We start from the raw sequence: 26,045 nt of genomic DNA on the forward strand, positions 1-26,045 counted from the left end.
CTTCTTGGCGTGCTGAATCCCTCTCCGGGGGGTCTATGCTGCGTGGTATAGGCAGTATGGTGACGCGGGGTAGGTGGTTTCACGGCGGTCGGAAATCAGGGATTGGTGGAAGGTGCGACGTGCTGTTTTCAAGTGTTTCAAGTGTAGCACGGCCTTGACTTGAGGTGGTCAAGCGGGAGTGCTGAGCTTCATAGTGCGTGGCAGCCTTCTCATCTAGCGTTTCGTACAAGGAGGTTTGTTGAATGTTTGTTTAATTAAATAGCTGCGTATTGCGGACACCTAACTCCATGCGTAAACATTTGCGAATGGCAGTTTCAGTTATGTTGAGTTTTCGTTTGAGTGGAGGTATGGGCAAGCATACGTGACTCGTGAGAACACGGTTGCTTCGACAGTTTTGTGCAGCTCATTTTCACTGAGTCTATGGCTTGTAGGGCTAATGTGTTTGGGAATGTGGTGGAGGTTATTTATTTGTCGTAGGATTACTGATGTCCCTATTGCTCTTTTGCCATCCTGTTGCCACATGACGCGAATGTGTACCTGACGAAGAAATGGGAGGTTATCAATTTTCAAAGTAATGAGAGAGCGGTAGGCATTAGGCCCTCCTCTTGTTTTTGAGAGCAACAGTGCAGGCTGATTTTTCGGGTAAGCATTCGAGCCCCACGCCGGCAGCGTAAGCTTGAATAATCTCCAGGCCTTGTTGAACAGTACCTTATTGACATCCTGAGTTATCATGGGCACACCAGAGGGTGATGTCATCCGCAGAGATGGCATTTTGCAGATGGAAAACGGCGGCAAGTTTAGCTGGAAGATTTTTCATTGCCAAGTTAACAACGTCGGGGATAAGATTGAGCCTTGAGGTGTGCCCCGCTTGATTGGGAGAGGTGGTGAAGGCTGATTTTCTACTATCGAATCGGTCAGAAAGTTTTGGATATAGTTGAACAGGCGGACTCCTGGATCGGTTTCCCGAAGGTTCACTAGGATTACGCTGTGGGAGACGTTGTAGAAGGCTCTCCATGTCCACACCAGAATACTACGTAGTTGGACAGCACTGGGGACTCCGTATGCGTCTTTGTATATTCGTGCAGCAACATCCTGAAAGTACACGTTCTTACTGAAGCCATTGAATGTGGAGGTAGGTGGTGACCGTGTTCTAGTTTCTACTCCAGGTGAGTGAGCACCATTCTTTCCGTAACCCTTCCCATACAGGAAGTGAGTAGTATAGGGCGACTTGCCCATGAATTCATACGTATCCCTGGTGTTGGTGCAAGAATAAAGTTGGCCTATTTCCAGATAGCTGGTAGGTGCCCTACTTTCCACTCATTATCTATATAGCCTTGTAGTTCAAGCAACTTGGAGTCAGGAAGGTTACAAAGCATGCTGTAGGTATCTTGGTCCACGCCAGGAGCTGTACGCCTGTTGGGTTGGAAGGGAGCCCCTGTGTCGGCGTATTCACGTGGGATGTGTCGCGTTATATAGCGGGTAGATTTTTGCGGATGTATGTGGAAGCCATAGCGGAGGTGGCCGTGTTTTATTCCTTAGCGCAATGTCTTCGCGCAGTGCTTGTTGAGCATCGACATTGTAACCCCTCAACGAAAATTTTCCTTTGGTTTCTTGGAGCACAATGATGCCAGGCTGCTTTGAGTTAGCTTTATGTGCTGAAGAATAATTTTTTTTTTGTTTTTTCGGAATCCTCTGCAACAATTCTATTGCCATACTGTCAACAAAGGGCGAAGGCGGGGATTAGTTCCAACGCCGAGGAGATTTATTCATGATGCATAGCCCCGTATTGTGGTGAGGGGCGTTTATACGGGCGATTCGCTTCTTCCAGAGCCCAGATGCGGGCCAAGCATTTTGTCTCAAGAGCCGAGGCACGGGCGGAGAAACCCTCTTGCGTTTGCATAAGAGGATCTGGGGCGCAGTGGAGAAGGGGCTTCAGTAGTTGTTCCAATAGCTGGGCTAATATTTGCGAGATGCCGCCGCGGTGGCTCAGTGGTTATGATGCTCGGCTGCTGACCCGAAAGACGCGGGTTCGATCCCGGCCGCGGCGGTGGAATTTCTTTGGGGGAGAAATTCTAGAGGCCCGTGTACTGTGCGATGTCAGTGCACGTTAAAGAACCCCAGGTGGTGGAAATTTCCGGAGCCCTCCGCTACGGCGTCTCTCATAGCCTTAGTCGCTTTGGGACGTTAAACCCCATTAAAAAAAACCAAACCAAACCAATATTTGCGAGATGGTGTTTGTGATAATTGCCCGCATGTCCTGTCTTGCAGAATGTGCCAGAGAGCTGCTGGCTGTGGTGTCGCGTGCTCATAGTGTAGGGTGGGAGGTTTAAAGATGTGTGAGACACAGGCTGTGCCACTCACCTGTGCAGATTTGGCGTACATTGTCTGGTGCTACGGACACACTGTGGCGCACTGGTGCAGGTACTCATGGCTTGGCTGGTTGCCGTAGCGCGTTTGTGCCCACAGAAAATATTCTGGAGGCTTCGTAAATTTAAGATTGTTGCCTCGCCCGCAACACTAATATAAAATGTGCCTAAATCCAACTGCAATAAGAAATAAGTCTGTCTGAGAGCGGATGATTGTTTGGCGTGCCCGAAAGTAGAGATATTAAATACTCGAAAAGATGCTACCTAGAGGCACTTCGGCTGGGAGAGGAGGACGAGCAATACTTTATTCAAGGTCAGCAGTGAGGCCCAGTGAAAAAGAGCGCTTGTTCTGCTAAGGTCCACTGATAATCTGCCTTGCTCGAGTGAAGCCACGCACTCCAGGAAGGGGGGAGAGGATGATAAGAGAGAGAGGGCGTAAGAGACAGTGTTACGCCCCTCCCTCCCTCCTCCTCTCAGTAGCAATCAGGGCATGCAGGGGCGGGACGATTATCAATTTCTCATATCTCCAGGACGCCTTAGCGTGTTGGACCTGCGACCACCGGGCCGGGATAATGTGCAACTACATTAGGATTCTATCCTACTTTCCCTCGCATCATGGGCTTGCACAACGCAACGTTCCTGCCATAACCTTAATAGCAATATAGAATCGGATGACAAAAATCGTTATGCCAGCCGAGAATGCTTTCGCCACTGAAACACCGCGACATTTCTCTGGATGGGGATAACATTGCACGCATAGTAACCGTACACTCCGCCGCTCGTTGCTACCGATCGTTTTCTAGCATGTTTCAGACATTATAGAAAGGAATGAAATGGCAGACAGTTGAAAGCCTCGGCAAGCAGTACTTTTCGCATACAGTACTTGGCAGGCTGCTTCGAAACAACAGTTTATATCTCTACAGCGGCTGCGATTACGCATTTGTTTTCCCGGGTTTAACGCGGTGAACTTTTTTGTGTGAAGTTCTCAAACACCTTCGCAGTGAGAAACAACCTATTACTCGAAGACGACACCTTTAAGTTTATTTTGACCCTTTTCGTGCACTAATTTCACCTTGACTTATTAGCTGCATTTGTAGAAGCACAAGTATTCTATAAGAAGCGGCAACATGAACAGAAAAGTTGATCACATTTCAAAACATTTGCTTTTTTCTTGCGAACGAGTGCATATACGGGGATAAATAATTCAAAAGTAGCGCGCATAGGTTAGACTCCCCAGGCGAGGCACAATATTGATCGGTGCGGGGCGAGCCGCTTTCATCACCTGAAACGCTCAGATGATGGCGCTAGTATCGCGTGTGTCGCTTAAGTTGTGGCTAGGAAATCGGGGCAGCCTCGCTGTCGTCGATTTGCATAACGAGGACGCACAGTTTAAAAAAAAAATTAAAAGAAAACCAAAACGCGCGCTGTGTCGTCTGCTGCTTGTTGAGGGCTGTGCTCTGTTTTTTCGTCTCGCACTGGTTAACCAGGAGAGCGCCTCGCGCTGAGCCGATCGTTGGCGGTCGAGGCGCGGTTCTCTTCTTCACACCACTTCGTCGGCCGCGAGAGTCAGCAGCTCGGCGCAGTGGCTCCGGTGCTCGTCGGGAACCAGGCTGAACCCTGCTGCGCTGATGTCAACAACGGATTCTTCACTGTCGGCATGTGTCGGCCACTCTATCGTGGAGCCGGACGAATTGTCGCTCACCAACGGCAGAGTCCTGCAAATAAATAGGCACTTGTCTTCGGAGAACGAGCAAGTTAACTTTACTCTCCGACTAACTACGAGAGCAATTGCTTAGCAACCGCGAATGCTCACCAGAGAGCGCGCGACAGACTCACTCTTCTTCACTGAAATTACAGAACGGTGGGAGTATTACACTTGCACGAATTGATATGAACTGTCAACATTTGCCGAATAACGTATTGGAAAGAGTGGTTTATTTAGGAGTAGGTCAATATTTTGGTATAGAATACCTTGCTGTTCTTTAAGAATTGATGATGATGATGAATTTTTATGGCGCGAGGGCATCTGCAACCAAAGAGCGCCATGGCACAAGGTATTTTCATTTGCTCAAGGTGGGGTCAAAGACCCATTTTCCAAGCACTTCAACCCCAATAGAAGCCGAGCACCAGGCCAGGGGAAAGCTTGTACCGATTGTACCACCGGTGGGTACCCGGCGGCACTGGGGATTGAACCCCGCACCTCCCGCACGCGAGGCAGATTGCAGCACAGGATTGTGAAATTCACGCAACAAACAATATATGAGCAATATAAAATAAAGAATGATGTGAAGCCTAGTGGTCCACCCCACCAGGACAGAAATCAGAGAGAGCACGCTCGTGATTGGCTTAAGAAGTTTATGTATATGATCCATCTTGTCCTTGTATAAATAACACAGCCTTATGTATAACTACACCGACGGGAGACCCTGACAATATGGAGCGTGCTGTTGCCGATTTCCGTCCTGGTGAGGTAGACCACTAGGCTTCACATCATTCTTTATTTTATATTGCTCGTATATTGTTGGTTGCGTGGATCTCCCAACCCTGTGCTGAAAGCCTCATCTCTCTAAAGACATAAAATAATGTTCTTGTTTTTTGCCTTCGTTTTTTCATTGACGCAAGACAGCGAAGGGCTCACCCGAATTTGGCGAAGTTGCTCCAAGCGTGAATAACCTCCCGGCTGAGATTTTTCTCACCGTCGGTGGCACCTGGTTGTCGAAATGGTCGCCCGAACACGAGGTCCACGTCTTCGTAGCGAGTCATGGCTTCAGCTTTACTGTACGACAGACGCTGACTCATTCGAAACGTGTACACCTGCGTATAAACCCGAGCAAATCTCTTCAGGTGTCTGGAGCAGTCTCACTTTTATTCTTCTGCACCAGAACTCAGGATGCGCCTTGTACGGTAAGCATAGTGGGCATAGAAATTTAACAGGAGAAATAAGCACCGCCGAGCTATAGTTGAAGCCTGATTTTTTTTTTTTCATTTTTCATGCTAGCAGAGAAAGAGCGCTGTTAGAAGCGTCATTTTGTATTCACAGATGGACCAACTAGCTCAATTTTCTATCTTTATGCAGTTTCTTTCCTGTATATTGAGCCCTTTTCTATGTCCTAGTGCTTGTCCTTCCTTCTTCCCTTGTCACAGCGCCGTTGTATTCGTGCTCAAAACTGCCATTTACCACAGAATCGAAGCTCATATGTCGGGCGCTACCACAGGAACATTCATTTGAAATTACGTTGTTAGTTCCATAACTTTGTTTGATGCTATGTTTTCACATGTTTTTGTTTTCTCTCCTTTTGTGTGTATTTTTGAGTTTGCTCTTTTGGTATCCATTTTTTTTCTTCTCACGCCCTTTTTTGCACCCTTTCCTTTTTTCCTCTCCCATCTTTTTTTGCAACTTGTTTGCTCTGTGCATGACTTTTATGCTGCCTGCTGCCGGGCACTGCCACACAAGCCTTCTGAGGCTTTGGCAGGCCCGCATCTGTACTGAAAAGGTGAAATAAAAAAACATTTATTATTATTATTATTATTATTATTATTATTATTATTATTATTATTATTATTATTATTATTATTATTATTATTATTATTATTATTATTATTAAAGAATATTCTGAAAAACGTAGCTTATAACACTCCTACTTTGTCAGCTGAAAATATCTTCCGTGAAATAGGGCTCCCAAACTTCAAATCTTTGTTCGTTGATATAGTTGTGCTTAAGCATTACTGGTCCAGTGAATTTAAACAGGAATATACCCCGACGAGACATCTCAGGAAACATAACCGGTACATTGTTCCTCGTTCAAACACGAGGTATGGTGCGGCCAGACGTTGCGCTTATGTGCCGGCTACTTTTAACAAATTGCCGGATGAAACCTTCACGGCTAGTTCCAGAGGCAAACTTCGAGAATTATTGCAGAATGAATGGTAGAGTTTCTGGTTTAGTGCAATCTGTTTCGTTTTGTCTGATTTTGCGCCTTTATGCTCCTTTCAGTTTTGTTTTGTATGGACTCACTAATTTTTAGTATGCTCTTTTTCATCTTTATTGTTTTGGTTTTTTCTTTGTCTATGTATGCATTTTCACGCTTTTCAGTCACTATGTATTTTTTTTTAGGCACGGTCTTACAAGCCATCTAAAGGCTTAGACCGGCCTGTCTCGCCTGTAGTGTTATTGAAGGTGACAAAATAAACTATTATTATTATTATTATTATTATTATTATTATTATTATTATTATTATTATTATTATTATTATTATTATTATTATTATTATTATTATTATTATTAAAAACCGTGTTGATTCTTTGTTAAAGACCATATTAAGAAATATAGCCTACAATACTCCAACAATCACTAATCCTAACATCTTTTGTGCACTTCGTCTTCAATGCTTCTGGAATCTGTTCGTACAAACTGTGGTTTTACGGCATCTCTGGTTTAGTGAATTTAAATTAAGTTACACTGCCCCCCGAAGCCTTCGTAACAGTGTTCGTTTTGTTGTTCCGCGATTTTCAACAAGATTCGGCGAAGCTAGGCGTTGTGCTTATGTGCCGAAAATTTTGAATGATTTGCCAGATGAGGTATTTTCGGTAACATCAAAAAATGTATTAAAAAGCATGCTTGGATCTTTGTAAAGTAGTGTGTATGTTCTCATTTCTGTAATCTGTACGCGTTGTCTGTTTTTATGTTGTTTTTCTTTTGTATATGTGTGTGCGGTCCACCACATGTTGACATTAATCGTCCCAACTGTTAACCATCATTCAACACTTTTTTTTTGTATGCCGATTTGAATTATTGCACCCTCGTCCGCTGACTTAGCCAGGCCTAGTCCCTCAAGCCACTGCTGGCTTTGGCAGGCCCGCTCCTTGATCTGTGTATCATTATGTGCAATAAAACATTTATTATTATTATTATTATTATTATTATTATTATTATTATTATTATTATTATTATTATTATTATTATTATTATTATTATTATTACTACTACTACTACTACTACTACTACTACTACTACTACTTTGGCATGCTCCACGCAGTGGACTCAACTGCAATGTGTCATGAGAGATATAGTCCGCGGGCCAGAATGAAAATTAGAACTGCCGTGGGGATAAACTTAGCTCAAAACAAAAGTTCAGGGCTTTTGCCATTCGTCCCATAGAGGTCATGGAGGGCAGAAGCGCCACCTTGTGAACACCGATATTTCCAAACGTCTGCTATTTCTCCAGACTATGTATGCAACATTACTGTGCGCAGTTTCTGTGTGGAAGAAATATTGTTAATGGGCAGTAATTCCGCAAAAATTGCACTCGACCGCAAGAGTGGTATAGGGAGTGAAACCCCCTTATGCTGTCGGGGAAAAAAACGAGGGGCGCTCTAGGACGTGGCACTTCTTCAGATAGGACAAGCGCTCTGTCTGGCTAGTGTGTCGGGGACGGCCGAGAGAGAGATGCCCCAACGCACGAAAGTGTTTTTGCAAGGCAGGCAGCCCTAGCTGAAACAAGTCGCTAAGCACGAGCCGCAGTTGCCGCCACTTGAAAACACGTGCTCGCTTAGAAGCACGGGCCAGCTGTTGCTGTTCCCGTTTTTATCAGTTGTTGGACATAGACATCCCGACTGCACTTAAGTGGGAATTCTTCATACGAAATCAACTTCTGTCATTCCTTAGAGAAAGATTGCTTTGCCACATAAACACTATAATTAAGGCCGAGCCTGCTTTACACACTTTAACATTCAGCAACAAATGTCGTCTACTTGCAAACCCCACGTGTGCCTTCAAAGCACTCACTAGCAGTCCGCTTTTACGAGATTCTAGCCATTCACCGCACCACAACACTTACGTGGAAATTATTCGTATGAATACAAATTATGTCATTACTTAACCAAAGCTTGTTTGCTTAGCCGCCCAAAAGACTTAATGCAGATCGTGCTATACATAAAATTGTGGCAGCGCATTTTGTTGTATTCAATGCATTGCTTGCCGCGTGCGCTTCTGTGCTTTCAGCAAGCGTGGCGGTCAATGAGGGCCGCGCGAAGGAACCCCGACCCCGTCTGCACTGTAAAATCTCTTCTGGCTTGTTGCTCTCACTACCGCAATTCATAGAAACACACTCCGTGTTTCACGTCGCACGGTCCCAATTTATTATTATTATTTTTTTAGAATGAGTGGTTCATTTGAAGTATAAATTCAAGCACCGTTTTGAGCGGTTGCCTAGTGCGGTTAGTACGTTTACTCTCTAATTTATAACTCATTCAGTTTCATTTATTGGTATTTTATTCCACGGTCGTGAAAAGGGCCTTTCAGGAAGCGGGAGCCTTGCGGAAAAGACCCCAGTGGTGCAATTTTTGCGACGCCGGCATTATTCGAAGCGCGAAGAAAATGTGCCTAACAATGCATCTAAAAACAAAAACGTTTATCACTTGAACATCCCCTTTCAACACAGCGTGCTTGATGCTGCGCATGGTTCCGTGCTGCTGTCAAATTGACGCAGCAGCACTGTCTCTAAGCGCGTGCGACTGGCCGTAGGCTAAGGTATTAACCAGGTTTACAGCTCTCTGCAAATGCACGAAAAAACATATGATGCAATGTTATCGATTCAGAAAGTGCGCTGAATAATGCATATGGTTTTTTACTTTATAATTAATTGTTTAGTTACGTCTCCAACAGTTCACAGCATACGCAGCCTTAAGTGAATAGTTAGCAAACAAAAAGCATTTTCGGGTTGACATGGTGAACGTCAAGAAGACTTTTTGGTTTCATTCTCGCAAAAGGAAGTAATAAATTGAAGACTGTATTTAAGCCAAGAGTAACATCCAGTTGGCTAAATCTCAGTATGGCGCTGACCGGAAGGTGAGCTCTGGTAGAAAATAATGGGCTCTACTGTTGGGGGTTCCTTTGACAGGGGGCTTGAGAATAATGTACAGAATTAATGCGCGACAGCTAGCATGCTAGATTTCATAATTTTAATTCTCCACATGTACCTTTTGCTTAATTTTAAGATACTTTATGCAAAACCAAGAAAGCATGCACACTAATCAATATAATATAACATTATCTCTTTTGGTAACATACCTTGTGCTTCGCAAAAGCTACAAAAAGAAAGTACAAGACTTCGTGTCAACGACTGCTGCGAGCAGACAACCAAGGTGACGGTCAGTAAATAGATGTTGACGACAGGAAGTAACGTTTGCAATGCGTTTAACCTGATTGTCTGGGCCCCTGCTCAGGTACTGTGCCATGTAGGCGGTTGGACACACATACAGCAGGTCGCCAAGTAGGTGAGAGACGCTCTTCCACACTTCTTCCTTCACATCTGAAAAGAAAGCGGCCTAAAAATTAAATAAACAGAGAATGTATTTAGTTAGCTCGATGCAGTACATCTGGTTCAGGAAGTGATCAGCGGCCAAATTTATCGACTCCTGCACAATATCGTTCCCAGCACGAACGGCAATTCCCAAGCTTATTGTGAGACATGCACCACACTCACTAGAGTACATAAGGAATCGCTTCAAGGTCATTACATTATTAACAAATCAACCAAACGTAACCAAACTGCCACTCCACATTGAGCTACTACACAAACTAGATATTACAGAAGTAACAAGTGCTGAGGTAAATTATTATCATACCAATAATACTCGTCTGGCATTAAACAGAAAACAATGCACATTGTGCCTGCTGTATGCCGGATACAAATGGCTGTGAATCAGCGTCTAGTTTGACATCTCGCAGTTAGCGGCAGTGTGTGGCTTTCATTCGTACTCAGACAAAAGTAAATATTGTACATTACAATCGCAATTCTCTGAGGAAAGTATGCATAGAGTATATTCACCCTCACAAAGCTCATGTCATACGAGCTGAGCGCAACTGCAGTTAAATCGAAATAATTCTTTTTTTTGCCAGAAATTTATCCATGAGAGCTCAATTGTTAAACATCCGTGACACACGGGCACACTAACACACGCACACCCACAAAGACGGCATAGAATGTCTTTTTTCTTGACAGTTCAATTACTTCTTGCTCCTCTTTTCTTAAGATCTATAGCTCTCGGACACCGACCTGTCTTTAGTTCACTGATACTAGAAGGTTTTAAGATTCTGCAGGCAGAGTAACATCAGTGCTTGTCGGTACCGAAAACACACCTTATACTTCTGGCCGATGCCACAACGCAGCCTGTCAAGGGATCGCTGAAGGGTCCTTTTCCGTTCATTTTTAACCTGGTCGTACTCTTCTAGAGCTTGTTGACATCTCCGTGGTGCCGTGCAAGAAAAACACCCCAGAGGTGTGAGAAAGAAACGTTGCGCAGCCCACAGAGCCACTCACACGCACGCACCCTCTCGAGAGCCTGGAGGAAGCGGCGCGTCGAGAGAGAGCGGAGAAGCCGAGTGGCCTCTTTTCGTTTTTTTTTCTTTTTCTTGTTTTTGGCGCTGCTTTCGGTGGCGTCGTGTGGCTTTTGGTCGTGGAATGGCCGCGATAGAGTGGGAGCACCGCAATTTCTCTGCGCTCAGTCAACTGAGCGACGGGCGAACGTGCTAAGGGCAGCGAGCCGCGGATGATCCACGCTCGATTGTCGCCACCCGAAAGAGACGACGTCGGCGACTGCGCCGTGCAGCTGAAATTTCGATTCAGGTCAGGAGGAGGCGTTCAGTGGTCGTTCTGATGCCAAAATATGTCTCTGGAATACGGCGGTTTTATAGCGCGGATGCGGGATGTTATTGCGCACAGCGGCCATGATTCTTGTCGTATTTTTCTAATAATTATCTGCGCCGGCTCACTTTGCCACAGGAGACCGCGATACAAATTTCGCTAAGCACGACGGGTTTAACAATTTGATTAGCTAGGCTTTAAAGGAGTTACCTTAGTGGTTGGACAGTGGTACTTAACGGGTAATACTGGTCAAGCGAGGGTCTATTATATTTTAGCGTGTTGGCTTCAAACGCATTACTCGGCTGTGCAAAAGGCCCAAAATTTGTATTCGAACAGTGTGACATGGATATGCCAGATAGCAGTGAATAAATAGCCTGGTAAAGAAATTGCAAAAATGAGATGAAAACTGACGAGTGAGTGAGTGACAGAGTGAGTGAGTGAGAAAGTGAATGAGTGAGAGTGAGTGAGTGAGAGAGTGAATGAGTGAGAGTGAGTGAGAGAGTGAATGAGTGAGAGTGAGTGAGAGAGTGAATGAGTGAGAGTGAGTGAGTGAGTGACAGAGTGAGTGAGTGAGAGAGTGAATGAGTGAGAGTGAATGAGTGAGTGTGAGTGAGTAAGAGAGTGAGAGAGTGAGTGAGTAAGAGAGTGAGAGAGTGAGAGTGAGTAAGAGAGTGAGAGAGTGAGTGAGTGAGAGAGTGAGTGAGAGAGTGAGTAAGAGAGTGAGTGAGAGAGTGAGTGAATGAGTGAGTGAGTGAGAGACTGAATGAGTGAGTGAGTGAGTGAGAGAGTGAGAGACTGAATGAGTGAAGGAGAGAGTGAGTGAGTGAGTGAGAGAGTGAGTGAGTGAGTGAGTGAGTGAGTGAGTGAGTGAGTGAGTGAGTGAGTGAGTGAGTGAGTGAGTGAGTGAGTGAGTGAGTGAGTGAGTGAGAGACTGAATGATGGTTTATGGGGTTTTTAACGTCCCAAAGCGACTAAGGCTATGAGAGACGCCGTAGTGGAGGGCTCCGGAAATTTCGACCACCTGGGGTTCTTTAACGTGCACTGACATCGCACAGTACACGGGCCTCTAGAATTTCTCCTCCAAAGAAATTCCAGCGGCCGCGGCCGGGATCGAACCCGCGTCTTTTGGGTCAGCAGCCGAGCACCATAACCGCTTAGCCACCGCGGCGGCGAGACTGAATGAGTGAGTAAGTGAGTGAGTGAGTGAGTGAGTGAGTAAGAGAGTGAATGAGTGAAAGTGAAAGACTGAATGAGTGAGTGAGAGAGTGAATGAGTGAAAGTGAAAGACTGAATGAGTGAGTGAGTGAGAGAGTGAATGAGTGAAAGTGAAAGACTGAATGAGTGAGTGAGTGAGAGAGTGAATGAGTGAAAGTGAAAGACTGAATGAGTGAATGAGTGAAAGTGAATGAGTGAAAGTGAGAGAGTGAGTGAGAGAGTGAATGAGTGAAAGTGAGAGAGTGAGTGAGAGTGTGAGTGAGTGAGAGTGAAAGTGAGAGAGTGAGTGAGTGAGTGAGAGTGAAAGTGAGAGAGTGAGTGAGAGAGTGAGTGAGTGAGAGTGAAAGTGAGAGAGTGAATGAGTGAATGAGTGAGTGAGAGTGAAAGTGAGAGAGTGAGTGAGTGAATGAGTGAGTGAGAGTGAAAGTGAGTGAGAGAGAGTGAAAGTCAGTGAGAGTGAGAGTGAAAGTCAGTGAGAGTGAGAGTGAAAGTGAGAGAGAGTGAGAGTGAAAGTGAGAGAGTTAGAGTGAGAGAGTGAGTGAGTGAGTGAGTGAGTGAGTGAGTGAGTGAGTGAGTGAGTGAGTGAGTGAGTGAGTGAGTGAGTGAGTGAGTGAGTGAGTGAGTGAGTGAGTGAGTGAGTGAGTGAGTGAGTGAGTGAAAGTCTGAGACGTGGCCTTGCCTGTAGCTTCGTTGATATAAATGCCCAGCACCGGCTTGGCGTCACGCACACCATATTTCGCGAGCTCCCGAGGCAGGAATTGGTGCACAGCTTTGTTCGAAGACAGCCCGCCCGGCAAGGTCCTCCTGAAGGCGCCGAGCGCCTGTAGGCCTTCGTCAGCCACGTTGCCGATGAGCACCTGAGAAGTTATACAAGTGAGAAAGAAATTATAATGATGACAACGACGCTTATTACAATGTAGGCGGTGCGCGCTGGTAAAAACACATTCATGCGTTTAGCGAGTCAACCTACCAGTTGGGTCGGCTGTGTAAGTTATCGTAAATGCCTGCCATAAGTATCACAGGATACAAACAAAAAAGTCATGCGCTAAAAGGGTAAGAGGCCCTTTGTGTTTTTGTGAAGAATGTCCATTGCTCTAAACACACTAAGCCCCATTTCCTTTCAGATGAAAACGCCATTGTAGTTTGCCTGCAGCACCTGCCGATATCAACACTCCACATCGCAACGGGCGGCCCGCAGTTCCCATAGCGCGAGGCGTGCCGAAGTCGAAATGGTCAAGGCCTCACAAAGCCAGAGAAAGCGTTCCTGTAGCGAACAGCAGGGAAGCAAGTTGCGCGAAGTGTTTCAGCTGCAAAGAGTGGCCACGTTTACTGAGCCTCTGTGTGTGTAACAAGGCTGGACACATGATTTCGATGGTACTGGGCAGTTGCCCAGGGCGCTAGGCAATTTATGCGTTACCACCTTTTATTTTTCTTCATAGCTGTAGCTGCATGAGACACATTCTTCTGGGTGAACTTCATGGCCACCGGCTTTCACGCCGTAGCTGTTGGCAGAGAAAATGTTGCGCATGTGCCTGAGCCCTACGGTATGCGTCTGGGCCCGGGAGCTTGCGCTCTCGAGATTGCGCAACCTCCGTCTAATGTGCATTGTGCAACGTACATTTCTGCTCAGAAATTTGAGATTCGTGCACCCGACATCATGGGGCAAGGGTGCAGCTGACGCCGCCACTCCTTCGTCTTAGTGAAGGTACGAAGATTTGTGCAGTTACTGCCCCTAAGCGCATTTCTAGCTAAAGTAATGTCGCACCGGCATACATCCTTCTGAGCGCCCACAGCGGTGCTTAGATTGGGTTCACGTGAGCATGGGAAAAAGAGTCAGTGCCGCGTCTGTGCGGTCTGAAGATTTGGTTTTGAGAAATAGAGGGAGAGCGGGGGGGGGGCGAATTTCAAAGCCTGAATTGTACGAAGAGAAATGTTCACGCTGTCATGCGCATTATTTTTTTAATTTGGTCAGTGGTTCCAGAATGAATGTGCGCTGCAGTCATAGCACTTTGTGCGCAGTTGCAACTCTCGTCGTGTAATGAAGGCAGATGCGGTCAGGGGCAGGTACTGAAGATGAGCTGCTTGCGTATCCTCTCGAAGACATAGAAACTCTACTTGGGCGCAACTGTTTCGACGAGAACTAAGAAACGCATATGTGATGCATTTCGACATATATAACATAAATATACACCCGGACCTCATTGCGAGCCGGGGTCAAGAATTGGGATCAGGTACGATAATCTGCAGTTATTTAACCTCGAGGGAAATCTTAGTAGAAAGGCACTTATAATTTATCCTCATAAAAACGCTGCTACCGCTAGCGAGAGCGAAGCTCGTGCTCCGCAGGACTTCGAGGCAGTTGCTGAATTGTCGCCGCGTTAGAACTGAAGTTCAGTGCTAACCGTCCTCTATGTATTATAGGGCATTAAGTCGAGCATAGTTCCTCTCCTGAGCATGCCTCATGTGGTCAAAACATTCGGAGCTATGCGTGGCAGGGAATTACATGCCGTCCTGAACGCAGTAGTAAAAGACTCGGCGAATCTCAGGAGCCCCACTTGCCTGCTTCCTGAAGGGTGGCGTCTTGAGTAGAAGGCCGGAGGGACTGTCGGGCAGATACTGGCTCTCGAAGGTCGGCTCGAACGCGACGCCCGCGCCGGGTTGCAGCCGTGCTAGAAGGTCTGAGGAAACTGTACGCAGGCAGCGGATGAGCTCGGCCGCACTGCCACCGACGCAACCAACGCGACGAGCTACCGGCGCCAGGTCTTGCTGGGACTGCGAGAGGCGCCGATGCAAAAATCAGAGCGATGAGGAAAGGCTCCTGACCTCCTAAAAAGATTTGTTGGTCTATTGGTTTATTGGGGTTTAACGTCCCAAAGCAACTCAGGCTATGAGGGACGCCGTAGTGAAGGGCTCCGGAAATTTCGACCACCTGGGGTTGTTTAGCGTGCACTGACATGACACAGCACACGGGCCTCTAGAATTTCGCCTCCATCGAAATCCGGCCGCCGCGGCCGGGATCGAACCCGCGTCTTTCGGGCCAGCAGCCAAGCGCCGTAACCACTGAGCCACCGCGGCGGGTCCTAACCAGATCAAACCACTCGAATACGACGGAACAGAGCACACTACCCGAGTTTGTGACATCTCCTCATCCTTCGTCCACGTGTATACAGTGATGGACAAAAGTTTGCGGGATGCAAATTCGGAAACCCAGTTTACAGAAAGGCCTAGAGGCATGAGCTCACACGCATGCTTCTCCCATTATAGTGAATACAAGTTGGCTGCGTAGCGATGGCAAAGCAGAAAGAAATGTTTTTTCCGCAGTCCAGCATTCCGCAAACTTTTGTGCTGTGCACTGACGAAAAGCCCTTTTACAAGCATTTCATCCAAAAAAGAGCCGAGGACCAGGCCGGGGAAATCTTGTACCTATTAGAGAACTGGTGGGTACTCGGCAGCACTGGGAATCGAATCCAGTACCTCCCGAATTCAAGGGGGGATACCCTACTACGAAGCCACCACATCTACTTTTTTCCCCCTTTTCTGTAGCATTTAATCCCTGAAAAGTCGAGCACCAGGCTGGGTGAAAGCTTGTACTCGTTAGAAAATCCGTGGGTACCCGGCACTGGGGATCAAACCCAGCACCTTCTGAATGCAAGTCGGATGCTCTACCACAAGAACTCTATTCCATTTTGACTTCCTTAACACACCAGTTAGCTGTGGCCTAAACAGACGTAAATTCGTTTCCCCTCTACAAATTTTGTCATTTCAAAACTTCGGCGTTATATGCTTATACTTTTTTTTAATTGATAGGACAGCTTAGAACACGAAACGGCCCGCCCCCATAAGCGTTCCTTAACGCTAACCGACAATATGATTACTTTCCAATCGCCACAGCGGGCGTGCTGCGAAGAATTGCTGCGCAACACCTCCAATTTTCAAAGTTTAGTACAAGTTATGACGTAACTGCTATCCGTTATTTAAGATCAAGCCCGACGGCGGGTTCCAGCGAATATACATATATTAGTTATAAGGGCTAGAACTGGGGCCAGTCACCCTGAATGTGAGCGCTTCTTGGAATTACGAAACGCGGGACAGGAAACAACGACGGAAAGCACAGGACACGAAATGGAAACTTTCTAACAATGCCTTGAAACGAGTATCAATGCATGCATGAGCAAACAAGGAAAGATGAGGAGCTCGTTAGGGCATATACACGAAAGGTGCAGAGGTCGTGGTTTAGGATCCCATCGGCGTCATGTAGTTAACTGTTGTTCTACTTTCTGCAATATCAATAATCTATCTAAAATGATAATGTAGTCAGTTTCCTTGTGCAGAGTGTTTCACCTAAGACTTCACAATTTTTTTTTTAAATGGGGCTTTTGATTAAGAAAAGCACTTATTTCGGCATAGCATTATAAGTGGTGTAGTACCTCAGAAAACAGCTAAGACATGCTAAAAAGCAGGCTGGTTAACTTATATTGAATAAAACTTTTTAACTATTACTAGTTTAGTTTATGGGGTTTAACGTCCCAAAGCGACTAAGGCTATGAGAGGCGCCGTAGTGGAGGGCTCCGGAAATTTCGACCACCTGGGGTTATTTAACGTGCACTGACATCGCACAATACATGAGCCTCTAAGTTATTACTGTTAGCTCTTTAATTATTAAGAGGCTGCACCCCACCGTAAGTTATATCCTTTCCAGTTTTTAGAATTTCGAAAATGCTGTTGGCCTCGGCGCTATGGCACAACAAATTTTGGCTACATCGCGCCAAAGTACATGCACTTTCGAGAAGCTTGCAGGCAAAGCAACATCTCCAGGGCACGTAACTAGTCGAAGTAGCGAAGAATTTGTTGGGCCACAGCACCAAGGGTAACCGCGTTTTCGAAATTCTAAGGACCGATATAGATATTTCTTACTATAAGCTACACTCCTGTTCATAATTAAACAGCCAAACAGTAATAGGTAAGAAGTTAACAATTCAGTATTAGTTAACCAGGATGCTATTTAGAACATCTTAGCTGTATTCTACTGTACTACATCGCTGACATTGCTATGCAGAAAAAAAGCGCTCTTCCTGCTCAAAAAGCCTATTTTTTTAAATTCTGTTCAGTCTTAGATGAAACACCCTGTGTAAACCCTCGGGAAAGAGTCACATTTTCTTAATTTTTCATGAGTGCCCTTTACTTTATAATTGCGATTAGCGACTTGAATGTATAGGACACGGGTCAAGAGACTTGTAATAAGCAGCCTTAAGTTCAGGCATTTGATTGATCGCTCTTTCATGGCCCCCGTTTCACAGTTCTAAGTATTGTGCGCGTGTTAAGGGACAGCCTCCTTACCTGCCGAGGCGCCCTCTGGTCCGAGAAGGGGCCGACGGGCGAGCCGCTGTGCAGCACAAAGCGCTGCAGGTCCATCGTGATTCCCTGTGCCTCGGGACTGAGGAGGTGCAGCGCCAGCGAAGATGCGCCCGCACCGGCGCCGGCGACCGCGATGCACGCCGGGTCTCCGCCGAAGTCGTCGATGTAAGAACGCACCCACTCGAGTGCCATCCGCTGGTCGAGGAGCGCCAGGTTGCCCGGTTCCTCGTCCCCGCCGTCGACCGACCCCCCAACGAACGCGAGCGACCCGACGCGGTAGTTGGGCACCACCACCACCACACCGCCCAGCGCCGACAGGTACCTGCGTCGGGACAACCGTATAGTTTGGGGTGTAACCCCTTTGCCGCTTCTTTAGGTTGTCCCTCTAATAGACGTAGCTATGGGTTGCGACTACGGAACTGAGAAATGGAAAGCAATTCAGTCTCGCTCTTCGGTACACTCCAGACTCGAAAGGAGTAAAAAGGGGCGTAAGCTCCCTCTAGCGCACACTTTTTAACGGTAGGGTACCATGCCAAGGGGTAGATTTCGATCACTAAAAATTTTGAATACTTACGATTGCAACGATAACCAATTGGTTCTTCTAAACCCGCGCAGTTCTAGTAGTTACGAAGATTTTAACCGATGTTTCAATCCACTCTATTTCCCAACCTCAAGACCTCCGGCGTCACGTTCAAAAGCCCCCTCCCATTGCTAACTGTGTCAGGTTAATATGCTTTGAAGTGGGAATATACCTCCGTTGCAAAAGTAAGCATTCCATATCTTGAGTGATCGAAGTCGACTCCCGAACCTGTCCCTTAAAGGGGACAGCTCGCTCCCTTCTTACTCCCATATAGTCTTATTTATGTACAGAGTGCATCAAAGGCGGGGCTTATCAGTGGGAGGTAAATGAAAGAATCGATGCAGAAAAGAGTATGGCCTAAATCATAGTCGGCGCTTTAGAATAGGGTTAATAAATAAAACGGAGTACCGGACATTACTCTGCACCTAATTCGCGTGACCATGGTGATACACTCGGGGAGTGAATAAGTATGTACCTTCATCTCCGAAGAAAGCTTTTGTTTCTTCTCGAACTATTTTTCGGCTGTGGTACTGTGTTCTCTGGCTTGAAAAATAAAAGTTTAAACAGTTCACGTCCGTATCTGTTCGAAGTAAAAAGGAGGGACATCGTCTTGAGGCAATGATTCTCGCATGACGGGGAAAACTGAATACTCCCATGTACCCCCGGAAATTACCGATGTAAAACATTCATCGTAATAGGCATGACAAGCTTATCCAAAAAAAAGAAAGAAAACCGCAGAAGACTAAAGATAAAAAAACGACAATAAAGGCTCTTCTACGTCATAGCTTCAATCTTTAACATAATCTGCTTCAACATGCGAATTATAGGTTGATAACTACTTCACCCTGCGTCTGACGCGAAATGTCCGATAGCTAATAGGGCCGACATTAAAGGAGTTGGTTGGTTGGTTTATGGGGTTTAACGTCCCAAAGCGACTCAGGCTATGAGAGACGCCGTAGGGGAGGGCTCCGGAAATTTCGACCACCTGTGGTTCTTTAACGTGCACTGACATCGCACAGTACACGGGCCTCTAGAATTTCTCTTCCAAAGAAATTCGACCGCCGCGGCCGGGATCGAGCCCGCGTCTTTCGGGTCAGCAGCCGAGCACCATAACCACTGAGCCACCGCGGCGGTCATTAAAGGAGTGTTTCGCTTTGCAGTGGCACGTTGGGGATTAGCCACACACCGTACATTCCTAGCTCTTGTTAAGCCACTTGCCGTGTGGAGGCGTAAAAGGGACAGGTCTAAAAGGCTCGCCGCCTAAGTCCCAAGCCCCGCCCGGCCAACCCGACCGATAACTCGCCAGGCAGCGCGAATTGGCGCCGAAAAGTGATCGGTCCACACGCGCCTAGCCGCGTTGACGACCGCCCGTGCAATGTATATGCAATGAGGTGCACCGCAGCTTGGGACGCAAAGCCCGTGAGCTGAGTTTGTAAGCGGCGGCGCATGGTCAACTGGTTCATGGCGGTGGCACCCAGCAGAAAGTAGAGGGGAACGCACTGGCCGTACCACAGGATTCACGGCAAGGGGTCGTCGGACTCGGATCCTTAAGAGGCGCGTGTCGTAATCGGCCTGCCACCGGCTCGTCAGCGAAGGCGCTCCTGAAGTAAACGCGGCCGCAGCCTCATCTTGCGCGTACGCAGCTGGCGGTGACGCGCGTCACTTATGCCTCTACGGCACATGCCTAGCTTGTCACGTGTCGCCGCCAAGGAGTTCGTATGGCCAGTGCGCGCTTCTAACCACTGTCCTAGCTTCCAAAGGAAGACACTGCTTTTTTTCTTTCGCTTCGTGCAGGTAGAACCACCGAACAAACTTTCTTAGTTCGTTGCACATAACTGCATAACTGCATAATTGTGCACATGGTTGTGAGCATAAGCTCAACATTCTGATGCCTAGACTATAGAGTGTTGAACAGGACCTGCTGTAACCCAGCGCACTTCAAGCAAAGCGAAAGGAACAAAAACCATTAGCAAGACTAAACAGCATGGCTTGCATAAAATCTCGGCTAAAATTTGACAACAGAAGTCCGCAGTGAGGCGTCAGCGCGGTGGAAAATACACACAGAAAGCGTCCGGGCGACAGGAGAACGAAGCCCCCGAAATCAATGTTCGAACATTCATGTCTGTCAGCATATCGACAGAAGACTGTGAAGTTCAGCTATAGAAATATACGATAGTATTACTATTTTTCAGTGACCGCAGCGGTGCCCTAATAGTTTGAGCATCCGCCTCGCATGCGAGAGATGAGGGATTCAATCCCCTTTGCTGCCGGGTACCCGCCGGTGATAGAATGGGTGCAAGCTTTCCCCTGGCCTGGTGCTGGGGTTCTTTGGGGTGAAATGCTTGGGAAATTATCTTTGAACCCACCTTGAGTAGACTAAAACAATGTGCGCCATCGCGCTCTTCGGCCACAGATGCCCTTGGGCCATAAAAATTCATCATCACCATACTATTTCCGTAGGTCTGTGTCCAGCGCTTTCCTCGCGCTTTCGCTTCTGTTCATTTCACCTGCCTGTCGCTCACACGTAGTTTACCTGCCGTCGTATCTGGGGTCGCTGTTAGATCCCTCCTGGAAGCCTCCGCCGTGGAAAAAGACGATAACGGGTCTCTTGGGTACACGGCTCTTGGGCTCGTCCGAATCAGAAGCTGAACTGGCGTTGGCCGACACCTGAACGATGAGAGAAGCGCCCGAGGTGCAGCAGTTATTCTGATCACGCAGTGCGTAATGAATAGGCTCTATTCGCAGTGATGACCGGCGTTCTCGCGTAGACAATAAACCACTAAGCAGCGTTTGTGGACTGCGCGTGGTTGCTACTTATGCAGATTATATCGCGATTAACCTCCAGGGCTGTTTGATATAGGCGACGGGAACACGAAAATTAAGAGCCACCCTTGGCTTTTCTTCAGTCTACCTTGATGACTTGATGTGAAACGATATCTCACGGGTGTAGCTTTTAAAACGTTTTCACGATTTACTGCGGCGTTCGATGGCTATTAACTGAGAATTTACTCCCTTGGGGTATTCGAAGCAGCGCTTTTATATCACGACAAGGCAAGATGGTATGGCTGTTTGATGTTGACGCGTTACATAAAATTGTTGGTTTGCCTGAAGCGAATCGCAGCGCACTGGGTTCGATGCCTATGACTGAATGCCAATTTGCAAGCAATGCACTCAGTATGGGGCGGCCAAACCCCGGCCGCAACGGCCACATTTCGATGGCGGCGTATGGCAAATACGCCTGTGTTCCGAGTGATAAAGGTACATGCGGTTGAAATAATCTGAAGCCCTCCACTACGAAGTTTCGCATAGTCAACGTACGGCTTTGGCACGGTAAACCTCACATGCCAACCATACCATACAGATTTTTTTTTTTTTTGGAATGCCCAGTTGTGAACCTAGTCTTAACTCAGCAAGTCTCAAGTGTGTCTGGGGAAGATATATGTGTGTAGCTGTCGGAACCAGCCTTTTATTACTACTGCCACTACTGCAGAAGTTCAGTGTAGCGCGCACGTTATTGAGCGAAATTTTCAAAGCTTCACTGCTGTGCCTACTGTGTGTGGCACCCAGATGTTGAGGTGCAGGCAGTCCTCGGAGGGCGGTTCGCGGGCGTCTGAAGCCGCCACTGGTGCTTCCCCATTGGCGTCCCCATTGCCAGAGGTAGCGGCTCGTGCGGAGGACGGGGGATGAGTGCCGAAGTCGGGCGCCGTGAGCTGCTGGTGGCCAGGGACTGCAGTCGGAAAGCGAGATGTCGGCAGTGGCGCCGAGGGTGCGGCTGTCGCGTTGGCGTCCCTTCTCTGGACGCACGGAGGACTCCACCGGCGGGCGCTGAGCTTGCGGGGCAGTGCGCGCGCCACGGGACGGCGGAACCGGTTTGAGCCCGCCGTACTTTCGGCGAACGGAATGCCCAGAAACTCCACAACAAGCACACCTGCGTGTCGCGAATGCAAGGGAAGATGTTTCGACTATAAACAGGAAGAGGAAGACGTGCAGAACCACACCACAGTCAGCAAGTGTGAGGCCTGCACTTGAGTGAACATAAGGAGTCGGTAGCACTTGTCTGAGTGGGGCGGGAGGAAGAAGGGGGAGGAAGAAAAAGAAAGAGACAGGTTGAAGCTGCAAATTTACGGCAGCTCTGCATACGGTTACTGTCCGCAAACCGCGACGCTCGCGCGGCAGAACGGATGGCATGCAGGTCCTGACGCTATGATCGGGCTAGTTGGTAACTCATGACAGCTAGGAATACAACACAGTGCAACTTAACACAACGACAAAGAAAAGAGGGAACACCACCGCGCTGTGGTGCCCAGCCTTTTCTTTGTCCTCGTCTCAAGTTGCGCGGTGCTGTAGTCATCGGACGTTGAAAACAGTCCAGAAGAGACCGGCTTGGTGTGAGTTCATATTCCTGTAGAAGACTTGAGCTACATTGCAGTATGTGTTTTCGAACGTTTGAGAAAGCCTTCGCAGCTCCACACTACCTACAGCCAGGCCCAGTTTTTGATCATAGTGGTGCTCTGGTTCGTGAGGCTCATTCCGTGGGGCTCATCGAACTCGGTACAGCGCAGTGCTAAAGTGTCATCCACGATATTTTTTCTCTGCTTTTGACTAAGACTACAACACCACAAATGTAATTTTTCTTTGCATGGAAAGAAACAGCTCAAGTTGCGCTTGAATAAGGGTCAGAAGTCTATTGATGAAGCATGCATATGTGGGCTCGATTTCCTGTATCTGGTCCCAAAAAGTGGCATGCATTTTCCCTTCGTTTCTTACTAATCGTATTCAATTTGAAAATTTAAACAATACTCTTCCTCACAACAATCAAATAATTACAATTTACAAGAGGCTTCTCTAATTTAGCAGACTGCTTCATCAGTTGTATTAATGAGCGATTAGCTTCCGAGGGGCTGTTGAGTGGATACAGATTAGGGCTCAGTGCTACTATACATACGTATGAAAACATCGAACAAAAAGCAGCGTGCGCACATTGCCCTCATCTGCTTTCCCCAGCTCCTAAACAGTGAGAGCAATAAAATTACCACCAGCGCAAAGTCCTGCAGCGCTAGGCGGTCTTACCTTCCACCAGCAAAGCCCTGCCTTCCACCTGCGAGTCGTGTGTTTGCACAACGTAGGCGGGCCGCTCCTGGCGATTCTTGTACGCGACCACGAACGCCACGAACGTCACCAGAGTCACCACAAGTGTCACGATGGGCAGAAGCTTGAGCAGCTTACTGTAGCGGAAGTACGCCGCTTAATGAAGACACTTTGCGTACATAGTACGTGTTGGCGACTAAGAATCGATGAAACACTGTAACTCGTGAACATGAACCTTTATGACTTAGCGTGAAACATATGAGAAGGAAACGGGCACACGATGACGTTGAATGTAGTACTGCTGGCACATAACGCAATTACAATGGTAAAGCTGAGGATGCAATAGGTTAGCTGCGTCAGTCTACGCGCCCGGCACTATAGGGCTGTGGCAAAATCCCTGTCGTCCGTTTGGTTTGTGACTTGTGATATGTTGCATGTGGTGTGTGCTAGGTGATGTGTGGTATGTGGTGTGTGGCACCTGGCATGCAACATATGGCATGTTACATGTGGCACGCGCTACGTGATATGCAGTATGTGGTGTGGAGTACGTGGGAATTTTAAGTCCTAAAGCTGCTGACAGGCTTTGAAAGACGCCGTAGCCTACGGATTAATTCCAAACACCTGGAGCTCTTTAACGTTCACTGACCTCGCACAGCAGATGGGCATTTTTAGATGTTGGCATCGAAATGCGAACGCGGCGGCCGGGTTTCGATCCCTCGACCTCTGGCTCAGCAGCTGAATGCTGCAGTCACTAAGCCACCGCTGTGTGTCTTGTCGTCCATCACTTGGGGTAACGAATGAGACGTGGCTATGGCATCCTCTAATACTTTAAACCTTTGTCACTCTTCTCCAACGCAACTTGAGCTATAGATCACAGATTATAGTCCGAGCGAGTAATTTAAAGAAGCGAACCTCACTCCATAAGTTACAACGTGTGAGGCATTCCGGCTTTAGAGAGAACACGACAGCAGGATTGTGATGCACCCAGTGTCCCTCTTGTCAGTGTTCAGTGGAGTGTGACAAACTGCATCTTAACGCTTCAGGCCATAAGAAAGGCACGTTGTGTACTGAGTGCAAACAAACTTTTTTTCTCTACACGTGTCTGCTTAGGAGCACTTAGTAATGTTCTAGCATCTCTATACCGCACTTAAAGCGGGATCCGCCTTGTTCCTGTTCTACCAGAAGCTGCAGTGAAGAAAAAAAAAATGACATGAGCCAGGCTACGTCCACAGTGTGACAATTCGATGACCCGCAGAGTTGTTAAATAGGTGCTCACGGCCGCACAGATAACATTGACCGGCATTAGAGTGTGTCCTTTAGTCAATTTTCTTGTATTGTACAGTCTACCAGGTGTGGATAACAAATGTCGTTTAACGAGAATGCGGTGGCCTGCATATTAAATTTACTTTGGCGACGTACACGAGAGTTTATTTTGACAACACAAAACAAACTGATCAAGCAGACTGGACGGGAGTTGAAGTGCACTGATCAACATTTGGACAAAGCGCGACTTGCCCAGACAAGTCCTCTTGTCGAAACGTCCAGCGGTCCGAGACGCCCCTCCCCTCCTCTTGTTCATTTGGATTTGTGTTGTAAGGAATCTCATCTTCCTGCTTTCTCTCTATAACGAGTGGGTTTGTTTTGTAATTACGGATATCAGTCTTCTACATACTTCAGCGGTAAAAAATAATGGTCTAACACGCTACTGTATTAATCTACGGTAGGGATAGCTGGTATGGTGCAGTGGATGGCACTGATTAGCCCGAAGCGCTCATCATTTACAAAACTGTACAGAATCAGGCTATAATTCTGGTTATGCGTTAAATTCATGTTCTGGCTCTTTCTTCTGCGATCTTCAGTGCCGTATCTTTTCTTGGCACTAAAGTGCCTACGTCAGTCTGCAGGCAGAAACAACGTTCAGGCCGTGCACATTCTTGAATGTCCTTCACATTTCTGGCCCCCTTCAGGTTGAAAGTGCCAGCCAGAACGGCGGCAATATGTATAATTATTTAAAACGTTAGTGCAGTTACCAGTTAGTGCACTGGTATATAGTGATGATTAAGCTGATGATGGCTGCGGGAATGCGTTTCGGGCAGTAAAACAACGTCTGCTCTAGGGTAGTCCGTTTCCATTGAGCGGCCATGGTAAAACTTTTGCGGCCGGAGCCTGAGGTCTTGGATGTATTTACAACCATTTGCAATGACGTCGCAGGGGAGCACGGCTGCCCGCACGGCGAAACTTACTCGAATCTCTCGGCGCCCGTGTTTCCCAGGTATGTGGACCTCTCGGCCAGCAGGAACCTGTCCATGGGGAACTTGGAATGAGCGGTGGTCGTCCACTTTGGCGTCTAGGCTCTTGCTGCACTGTTATACACCGTAGCCCCAACACCGGGCAGCGCGTTGGCGGCTAATGGTTGGCTCCTGCAGCACGGTCAATCGCGAGCGGTGAACGTGCAGACGCCGCGCGTGATACTGTCGTCGTTGTTGTACTCAGGGGTAAATGGCGCGCACCCACTGCGAGGGATTGGCGAAAACATATGCGGCGACTGACAGATGCTCTAAAAATGTTTTCAAGTAAAGAAAAACAAGAAAGACCAATTACAACAGCAACACCAGATTGACAGATAAAAGTGATACTGTCGTAAATAGCACGAGCGTTCTACCGAATGCGGCTCTACTGCCAAGAAATGACGAAGATGTGTCAGGAAGCGCACATGTTTATAGGCGAAATAAATTTCGGTTTTTTAAGAAAGCAAGAGTTAATAGCATTGTTCATATCCTTAAATTAGGCAAAGA

The 26,045-nt window shown here is 47.2% G+C and overlaps 1 protein-coding gene across 1 annotated transcript; it reads right to left on the minus strand.

The window, feature by feature from the left end:
• Positions 1-3,906: 3,906 nt before the first annotated feature.
• LOC149341607 (acetylcholinesterase-like) lies at positions 3,907-20,557 on the minus strand. The gene is made up of 7 exons (XM_089546688.1): positions 20,529-20,557; positions 17,565-17,904; positions 14,787-14,999; positions 12,907-13,084; positions 9,568-9,677; positions 5,005-5,180; positions 3,907-4,081 (listed from the first exon to the last, which is right to left on the minus strand). The coding sequence occupies exons 1-7, from the start codon at positions 20,555-20,557 to the stop codon at positions 3,907-3,909; spliced, it is 1,221 nt and encodes a 406-aa protein (XP_089402814.1).
• Between the last annotated feature and the right edge of the window lie 5,488 nt (positions 20,558-26,045).

Source organism: Amblyomma mixtum, chromosome 5 (genome assembly GCF_055824585.1).
Source record: "Amblyomma mixtum isolate Tamu chromosome 5, ASM5582458v1, whole genome shotgun sequence".
Classification (NCBI taxonomy): Eukaryota; Metazoa; Arthropoda; class Arachnida; order Ixodida; family Ixodidae; genus Amblyomma; species Amblyomma mixtum.

Bases quoted from the DNA above. Each gene is read 5' to 3' on its own strand.
- LOC149341607 (XM_089546688.1), bottom strand. From the start codon at position 20,557: ATGGCGCACATTGTTTTAGTCTACTCAAG. The intron at 15,000-17,564 runs GTAAGGAGGCTG...CGCCTCTCGCAG, and splicing joins ACCAGAGGGCGCCTCGGCAG to TCCCAGCAAGACCTGGCGCC. The intron at 13,085-14,786 runs GCAAGTGGGGCT...ATAACTTCTCAG, and splicing joins CGCCACCCTTCAGGAAGCAG to GTGCTCATCGGCAACGTGGC.